The sequence below is a fragment of the Nicotiana tabacum genome, chromosome 9 (assembly GCF_000715075.1).
Source record: "Nicotiana tabacum cultivar K326 chromosome 9, ASM71507v2, whole genome shotgun sequence".
In the NCBI taxonomy this organism is placed as follows: Eukaryota; Viridiplantae; Streptophyta; class Magnoliopsida; order Solanales; family Solanaceae; genus Nicotiana; species Nicotiana tabacum.
In genome coordinates, this window is record NC_134088.1 from 119,474,444 (window position 1) to 119,484,625 (window position 10,182).

A 10,182-nucleotide genomic window follows, 5' to 3' on the forward strand; every position below is an offset into this window, starting at 1 on the left:
ATTATATATGACATACTTTAACAAAATACTGATAACATAGACATAAATTACAATGCCAATCTAAACACGGTAAAAGCTTATCATACTAATTTACATGGTTGAGTCATAAATTAAGGTGAGAATGCATATTAATTAAGAATATGTGTGAAAATATGTATCGTACTGTATTTATTAAATTGATGTAAATATGGAGTGCGGTAAAATAATTTTACCCTATAAATACTCACATGTGCACATGCAACTACAACATAAGCACACACTAAGAAGGGATAGGAGACATTCTTTTTCTTCCTTAAAAGACAAATTTCTTTCTTAATTAAATAGTTTATCCTTAATGTCTTCTTCAGAGATGATTTTCACAGTCCAAGATTGTCAAAGGGCAATAATGGCTGCACCATTCTTGACAAAAACATACCAATTAGTAGATGATCAAAGTAGTAATCACATTGTTTCATGGGGTGAAAATGACACTACTTTTGTTGTTTGGAAACCTCCTCAGTTTGCTAAGGATCTTCTTCCCAACTACTTTAAACACAACAATTTCTCCAGCTTCGTTAGGCAGCTCAATACTTATGTAAGTATTTTTTTTCTTTTTTGGGGTCTTTTGTGATCTCTTAAACTTTTTTGAACAGTAAGTCTATCGGAAATAATCTCTCTATTTAGGAGTAAAGTTTGTGTACACTTTACTATTCCTGACCCCACTTGTGGGATTACACTGGGTATGTTGTTGTTGTCGGGGCGGAGCTAGAAGCCCGACTACGGGTTTGGACGAACCCAGTAGCTTTTGCTCAAATTGTATATTTATGTTAAAAAATTCATTATAAATGGACAAATATTAAATTTAGAATCCAGTTGTTAGTATTTGACGTCGTTATTCCAAAATTTAGAACCCATAAAGCTGAAATCCTGGTTCCGCCTCTGATTGTTGTTGTTGTTGTTGTTGTTGTTGTTGTTGTTGTTGTTGTTGTCGTCGTCGTCGTCGTCGTCGTCGTCGTTGTTGTTATTGTTATTGTTTTGTGTTCTCTCAACCTTACCAAAAAATTAAATGGAGTTCTTTGTTTTTCCCCATCTTCTTTGACTTACTATATATTAAGTGTTGATTGAAGGAGATATATGAAACATTTGATGAGAGTGTGTAGATTAACAGTGAGAGTGAACTCAAATTTGGGAACTCAAAAAATAAAATAAATCTTCCCTATCCCCGTTAGGAGAGACGAATTTAGGATTCAAAATCAGTGTATCCAACATAAATGTGATCTCATAATATATACCTTTTGAAATTTTAGGTTTAGGTTAGAAACAGTCTCTCTGTCCTCCCACTCGCTAAGTTTGTTGTTGTTGTGGGTTTGTTGTTGCTATAGTTGAGCGCGTAGAATCCTCTCTAGATATGTCTACCTATTGAAAGGGTATTTATATGAGGAATATTTTCTTTTTTAATCTTCTTTGAATTTCTCATTGAACGACGAGCTTAGAGAGTTGGAGAAAATAATGGTTGATCATTTTAAATTAGACTAGAGAAGAATTTTATTTTTTGCTTTGTGTTACTTGACCTTAGAAAAAAATCTATCTTTTGCTTTGTGTTACTTGACTTTAGATGAGCACTGTTAATTTGTTCAAAGAATAGGTGAAACTTAGACCATATTATAAAAATGTAGCTAAGAATCCCAAATTAAAAAAAAAAAAAGTACAGCCAAAATCAACTCCGTTATCCAAGATTGGATATTTTGGTTTTCTAGTTTCCCATCTGGTGTCCGATACCTACATTGGGGTCCGACTAAATTCGAATTCGCGCTGGAAGTCCCATATTGGGGGGTAAAACGCTCCCTAACAAAGACGACTCTATACCCAGAGACTCGAACCCTAGACCTCTGGTTAAGGATAAAAGAGTACTTACCACTCTACCACAACTTTGTTGGTAAGGGTGTTCAAACTTAAAAAAAGTAAAAAATATTCTCCGATATAGGGTGTTCAATATATGTTATATACCTCTAAAACCTAAAATTTTACTTACATACGCAATATAATTTTTCGACCAAGGGTTGTCAATTGACTACCCTTGATAGTTTGTAGCTTTACCATTGCTAATAGTAGAAAGAGTTTACACTATAAGTATAATTATTATCGTTTTTTATTTGATTATCATCTAATTAATATTTATCACAACATTCTTTTAGAGTTACTTTATAATAATGTGATTATATATTTTTTTACGTCATTTAATGCATAAACTCGTTTCATGGATCATTTTCTTTGGTCTACAAATATCAAGGGGAAAAGAAACACCTTTTGGCTGGAGTAACTTTTTTAGTAGGCGTTTGGACATAAAAATTATTATAATTATTGAAAAAAGTAGTATTTGTAGGTAAGTTAAAAAATAGTATTTGAAATTTGAAATTATATTTGAATATGTATTTCACTTGAAAAAACGTTGCAGTTTGTGAGTGATGAAAAAAAATTAAAATTTTTGAAAAAGTGATTTTTGAAAAACTCATTTTCGATTTTTTTCAAAAACTTGCAAAATTTTACGGACAAACATATTTTTGAAAAAAAAAACGAAAAAAAAAAAAAATTTTATGGACAAATGCTTACTTAATAAGCCAACTTATGCCCCTAAAGATTATGGTGGAACTTATAGGTTCTCTTTATCTTTTATCAAAAGGTTTCGAATTAAGCCTTGAGAATATATATTTTTTATATGGAGCATTTTCTCCTTTAACGGTCCTTACACGGCCCGAACTCAAATTATTGGACTCCAAACCAGGTAAGGGACACTAGGTGAAAAATAAAAATAAAAACCCATAATTTTAGAAATGTACACTTTATATCTAAAACCCTTGCCTTATTATGGAGTATCAAATTTCTATTTTTCATTCCTTGTTTTTATTTTTCAGGGATTTAAGAAGATAGTTCCAGATAGATGGGAGTATGCAAATGAAAATTTCAAAAAAGGACAAAAACAATTACTTTGTGAGATCCAAAGAAGAAAGACTACACCTCAACAACAATTACACCATTTGAAACCCTACCATGAAAATATCACAAAAACCATATTCTATCAGCCAGAAACACAAAATAACCCTAGTACTGATGATATCCTTTTGTTAACACTCACACAAGACAATCAAAGGCTGAGGAAGAGAAACAATTTACTATTATCTGAACTCGCTCACATGAAGAATCTCTACAACGACATTATTTATTTCATTCAGAACCATGTCAAACCCGTCGATCAGAAGTCTCGTTTGCTTTCACTTAATGGAGGTATGAGTCTAAGAGTTAACGATCATCGCCGTGATCAACAAGTAAATATTGAAGATGAAGAGCCAAAGAGTAGTAGTGTAAAGTTGCTCGGAGTGAGTTTATGTGGGAAGAAGAGATTGCACCATCAAATGATTGATTAAGAAGTATTAGAATGTTGATTAGTGAATATTGTTTTATGGAACAATAGTGTAGATAGAACTTAGCTTATTAGATCAAATTAGTTGTCCAGTGCACGAAGTATTTCGCGTTCAGGCAGAATTCGAGGAAGGCCCGTACTCCAAAAGTGTGATATAGACAGTTTACGCTAATGCAAGTATTAATAGCTGCTTCCACATGTCGAACCCGTGACCTATATGTAACACGAAAATAATTTATCATTGCTCCAAGGCTCCACTTCACCAAATCTTTTCAACTATATGTTGATTTTCTTTAATTAACTTATTAGTTAGTTTCTTTACTTCCACATCAACTGCTTAATGCTCCTAAATCCTAATTATCTTCTCCCTTGCTTTATTCTTTTGTACTTCAAATTAAGTTCTGATACTGAATCTTCAATGTGCTAAGTTTGACTTCGGTCAATATTTTTAGAAAATGACCCCGTAATAGAATTTTGATGATTCTAACAGCTTCATATGGTGATTTTGGACTTAGGAGCATGATCGAAATTTTATTTGAAAGTTCGTAGTGAAATTAGGCTTGAAATGGCTAAAATAGGAATTTAAAGTTTGAAAGTTTGACCGGGGAGTTGACTTTTTGATACCGGAGTCGGAATCCAGTTCTGAAAATTTTCATAGCTCCGTTATATAATTTATGACTTGTGTGTAAAATTTGAGGTCAATCGGAGTTGATTTGATAAGTTCCGACATAGAATGTAGAAGTTAAAAACTTTTAGTTTCATTAAGCTTGAATTGGGGTATGATTCATGGTTTTAGCGTTGTTTGATGTGATTTAGAGGTTCGAATAAGTTCGTATGATGTTTTAGGACTTATTGGTATATTTGGTTGAGGTCCCGAGGGCCTCGGGTGAGTTTCGGATGATTAACGGATCAAAAGTTGGACCTAAAAAGTTGCTGCAATTTTCTCTTCTGCTGCATATTTTGGGCTATGATCGAGCTTCAGATCGAGCCTCAGATCGAGCCCCAGATATCGAGCCCACGATCGAGGCCTGAGTCGAAGCCAGGGACGAGGCTCAGTATCGAAGCCTCGATCGAAGGCAAGGCTCGAGGGCATGATTGAAGGTAAGGCTCGAGGGCTAGGATCGAGACCCATGCTCGATGCCCTGATCGAAGGCTCAAGCTCGATGCAATGCTTGAGGCTATGATCGAAGGCCCAACCTCGATACCCTGATCGAGGCCATGACCATGTCCTTGAGATCGAGCTCCTTGATCGAACTCCCTGAGACCGAGCTCCTTGATCGAACTCCCTGAGACCGAGCTCCCTGAGATCGAGCTCCCGAGATCGAGCTCCCATGATCGAGCTCCTTGATCGAACTGGGCAGAGCTGTAAGTTATAAAAACAGAGGACATTCGTCCCATATGCTATTTTTGGCGAACTTGAGCTTGAGCAGAGACGACTTTTGGCAGATTTTTAAGGGAAAAACATTGGGGTAAGTGATTCTAACTCGAATTTGATCTACATATACAAGTATATCATTGTTTTCACAATTTAATTAGTGTTTTGAGATTTGAAATTTGGAAAAGTTTAGAAATCTCATAGAAACAAAATTTTGAGATTTCAGTATCGATTCGGAGTCGGATTTGAGTGAAACTGGTATGGTTGGACTCGTAATTGAATGGATTGTCGGATTTCGTAACTTTCGTCGGATTCAGAGATGTGGGCCCCGCGGGTAAATTTTTAATTAATTTCGGGATTTTTATCAAAAATGTAGTATTTCCTTATAGAATTGATTCCTATAATATTTAGTGATTGTATCAAATTATTTTGGCTAGATTCGAGCTAGACGGAGTTGGATAATCGTGGAAAAGGCCTTATAGTGGATTAAATTGGAGCAAGACGAGGTAAGTCTCTTGTCTAATCTTGTGAGGGGGAAATTACCTCATAGGAGATTAAAAATTAAATAATTATTGCTAATTGTGGGGGCTACGTACGCACGAGGTGACGAGAGTCCGTGCGTAGCTACTATTAATGCTAAAGTCCGGGTAGTTTAGGACTCAAAGCATGCCTTACTTGTGTAAATTATATTCTTTAATTTATTTATATTAATTGATATCTATATGAATATATTGTGAATTGTTAGATAAAGATATTAAAGGATAGAAATCTCATAGGTTTTATTGTCTGTTTAAATAAATTAATTGTTAAAAGAAATTGTTCTTCTCCCAAATTCATCTCATAATTAATATACTCTCCTTCCGGAGGCACATAAGAAAATGTCCTCCTTTCTTATGGAGCGGGCCGAACGCCTCGGCAGGATAGATGCATCTATGGATCGCGCCGCACGTCCCTCGGCAGTGTACACGACACTCTGGATCGGGCCGTACGTCCTCGGCAGAAATCGTGCTTAATAATAATAATTACACGATACTTTAATAGTTTATTTTAGCTCGTGAAGCTAATTAATAAATTAAAAAATCCTTGAAATTTAATAAATTATTATTCTTGCTTGTTAAGGAATTAATTGTTACTCCTGTAAATGAGATTTAATTGATAAATTAGAAATTATTTGAGTTGAAGGAACTTAATTAATATATTGAGAATTGTTACATTTGTAGGAATTTGATTATTTCCGCTGAGTAAATAAATTATTTGTAAATTCTGTAAATCATGCTGATTTAAATATCTTAGTTTTATTTCAATTATTATTGATCTATAGTGAGTGTCAAAGTCGACCATCTCGTCTCTACCACTTTGAGATTAGGCTTGATACTTACTGGGTACACGTTGTTTACGTACTCATATTACACTTGCTGCACTTTTTGTGCAGGATCTGAAACAGGTACTAGTAGAGGACCTATCATCACATACCCACGTCATCTCGAGGCATAGTGGTGAGCTGCCTTTCTGAGCCGTTCTGCAGCTGCCCGTGTCTCTTCTGATATTTCTATTCTGTCTATTTTATTTCAGACAGTATTTGGAGTTTTGTATAAGTTACTAAATGCTCATGCACTTGTGACATCGGGTCTTGGCACACACATTAGTAGAAATTGGTATTTTATTATCTTCTTGGAATAAAAGTTTAACCAATGTATGTTTGACTTATTAGTTGGCTTGCCTAGCTGTAGTGTTGGACGCCATCATGACCTATAGGCGAAATTGGGTCGTGACAGATCCAAATATTCAACACTAACTAAGTTTTTCTATGTACACTAACTAAGTTTTTCTATGTACACGAGCTTATATTAGTTAATTATGATTAAGTGATATATGAATGGTACAACTTTAAGTGTAGTTACGATCTTGTACTTACAATATGTATTTTATCATTTGCAGTACTTGCTATACATTACAGAGGTACACTACAACTGAAGCAAGTCTATTGATTTACTCACAAAATGTTCAACTAATCAAATTTGTAGTACCAATGAGTGAAGTAAAATGTGTGTAGTACACTATATAATTTGTACTTTATTATTGACAAAGACATCACATATTATACAAAGTTATTGTCCTAGAAGTACCAGTACAATTTGTAGTACTGTGTTATACAATTCCACACCTTTAAAATCTCCCCCTTTATATGTCTTCAAGATCAACATAATTTGCCACAAAAGTTCAAGTGTTTTATATAAATAGGTGGAAATGTTCAACGGGGGCAACCTGAGATCATGTGTACGACATTTTTTGTTTTTGATAATTTTAGTAATACATATGTTCTCAGGTCGCCCCTGTAGAACTATTTTCCATCGTACGATTGGATAAGATTCTTGATCAAGATTGTTGGTGTCGGCAATGCTGGATTTAAAGGATTGATCAAGGTGAGCTTAAGGATGAATGATTTCTCTCTATTAACCCCAAATTGCATGTTAGAAAAAATTGTTTCCTTATCAACAATTTGACGAGATTCGTATCCCAGATTATTCTTTGGGAAAACTACATAGTATGATCGCTCTAAAAATAATAATCGGTATATTGTATACTTTATATATATATATATATATATATATATATTTTAAATAAAAATAATATACATTACGTATATTTAGCCGATTGGTCAAATGTATAATTTACCCCTTTTTCTTTTGTATCTTCTTGTTTCCCTTGGTAATTTTTCCTCCCAATATTGGGCTAGTTCCCTTTTGTAATGGGTGAAAGCAAGTTTATGGCCCAATTTAGGCTTATATTTGGGTTTAAGCCCAATTATTACCAGAGGCATGATAAAAAATTACAGACTTATTGCTTTCTTCATTTTCCCTTTCAACTTTTTAAATAAAAATTAGAAAATTAATAAAAACTGTAAGCTGATTAGTTCATAAATCAGTTACACTGGGATTATAGTGCATAATTATATATGCAAGATTAATAATACTCAGTATGGCTAACATTAATATTAGATATCCGATATTGTATGAAGTGTAAGATAATATTTAAATTGAATTATAAATCATACCGGTATTAGCTATAGCGAGAAAATAATGACAATCAAACAAATGATAAATGATCTCTCACAGTGTAAAATATTTTTGTATTAGTATTATTGCAATTTACTGTCTCTAACATATCATTTTTACCATTTTTTGCAGGTTAACCATTACTAATATTTATTATACAAAATTACTTGCAATTAGATTTTAAATTATGTAATAGTGTGAAATTCTACATGTCTTACATTATCCTAAAAGTAGTTTCTTATTTATTATTCCAAAAAAGTTAGAAGATTTCAAATGCTCAGAATTTATTTTACAAAAACTCTCTGTAGTAGCGAGTAGCGACAGGTAAAAGATACGCCTTAAGGCGTATAAAACGTATTTACTCAAATTAGAAGTCGCATTTATCAATTGCGATTTATACTTCACACTCCAAAAGTTAACATTTCCGACTCTATAAACTAACTAGATGACTTTTTTTTTCTTCTTCTTGTTTTCTTCCTTTTAATATTTCTTGGTCTATTGCTAATTACACACTTTCTACTTTCTTTAGGGAAAGAAGAAAGAGAATAGGCTTTTATGTAATAACGTATAAAACCATAATTATATTTATTGTTATTTATCTTTTGCATTATGTGCATTTTAATTTTTCTGAAATCGTATTACGATACCAATCACTTTGTAATACTTGTCGAAGTTTGATACTTTATTATACAATGATTAGATAATAATTCAAGTACAATTTAAATTATTTCTACATAGGGTCTGCACTTTTTTATTTTAAAAAGTTTTTGCACCACCAAACTTAAATTAATTACTATAAAATAATGAATAAAAAGTCAGTTGAAAAATAAGCCGTGATGTATTTTTCTCATTGTTTAAATTGAATGATATATAGTTTTATTCTTTTAGTATTTTCAGTTGTGTTAATGTATTACTTTTTTTTATACCAATCAAAATTTGAATAATAAAACATATTAATTTTATTCCCAAATAGTTGATGAAAAGGTATTTTTTGGTTCTTTGAAATAATAATTGTGATTTTTAATTATTAAGAATTTTTAACAAGAAAATTTGTATTTTGTTCTAGTTTAATGACATAATATTAAAAATAAATTAATCTCTCGATCACTCTAAATACTAATCAAATTATCACTAAATTGTTTTAATAAAATCTTCTTTACCTGAAATAGTTAATAAATAAAATAAATGAAATAATGTTTCTTAAAGAGATAATAGAATTGTCATATATAGAAAAAAATTGTGCAACAAAGAGAGACATGAAAAAAAAATCCCATAAAGTACAATACAAGATAATCAAGTTTTTACATGAAACTCTTTCACTATGTTATCTTGATTCTAAATTTATAACAACAATTTTAAAAGTAACGTCTGAATAAGTAAAAAGCATTTCTAGAAAGTTATGTAGTGTTTTATTGATAATATAAAAAAATCACATAATATTTATATCTAATTTCAAATTTCTTATGATTTTCATTCCACACTCTTAAGTATATTCACTTTAACTTAAAGCTTGGCTTAAAACCTCTACAGATTTTAGTAGAGTTTAACAGATAACTTCCAGAATTATTCATATTCTTTCGTCCCACAAATCCTAAGTCGATTGCACTATGTTAGTTCCAATGTGTTTATTATATTTTCTTTCAGAGTCAAATTCATTTTAGTTGGTCAAAACAGGACATCATTTCAATGTCACCTATTACATGTTAGCACGCACGTTGACGGAGAGCAACCTGTGTTTCCTCTTGCTACAGAGCTAGGTTTTACCGTCACGATCCGAAAATTTTCCACCGACGGGATCGTGATGGCGCATAATATTTCACTTGCTAGGCAAGCTAACATTAAAGAATCATTTACCAATTCCTTATTTCCATTCAGTAATTAACATTAGTTAACTATAATGAAATATAACAAGTGTGTAATATCATAAAACTGTATTAATTACTACCACCCAGATGTGATGACCCAAAATGTCATCTTTAAATTTAATAAGTAATTCTGTGTTCTAAGACCTCGAAAAGTACCATTTATCATTCCTCGACTTGCGTGCGCAATCCGTATAATTTTTCAGAAAAGTTTTTATGTGAAAAATGGATTAAAATGGGAAATAGAGCTTTAAAACTCAACTAAGTTGACTTTGGTCAATATTTTGAACAAACGGACACGGATCAGTATTTTGAAAATTTTGATAGGTCCGTATCGTGATTTGGGACTTGGGCGTACGCCCGTAATCGAATTCCGAGGTCCCTAGCTCGAGTTATGGAATTTTGATGAAAAATTAAAAGCTTGAAATCTTAATGATTTCTAAGAAATTACTGTTGTTGGATTTATTGACCTCGGGTTCATATTTTGATTTC

The 10,182-nt window shown here is 32.4% G+C and overlaps 1 protein-coding gene and 1 long non-coding RNA gene across 2 annotated transcripts; both read left to right on the forward strand.

Annotated features, from left to right (window-relative positions):
- Window positions 1-265: 265 nt before the first annotated feature.
- Window positions 266-3,609, forward strand: LOC107812695 (heat stress transcription factor B-4-like). Its single transcript, XM_016637850.2, has 2 exons — window positions 266-574; window positions 2,892-3,609. Exons 1-2 carry the CDS (start codon window positions 335-337, stop codon window positions 3,399-3,401), a joined length of 750 nt encoding a protein of 249 aa, XP_016493336.1. The 5' UTR covers window positions 266-334; the 3' UTR covers window positions 3,402-3,609.
- Window positions 3,610-6,991: 3,382 nt separating this feature from the next.
- LOC107805263 (uncharacterized) lies at window positions 6,992-9,685 on the forward strand. Its single transcript, XR_001652394.2, has 2 exons — window positions 6,992-7,195; window positions 7,961-9,685. It is a non-coding gene; the product is annotated as an uncharacterized LOC107805263 (long non-coding RNA).
- The last annotated feature ends 497 nt before the right edge of the window (window positions 9,686-10,182 follow it).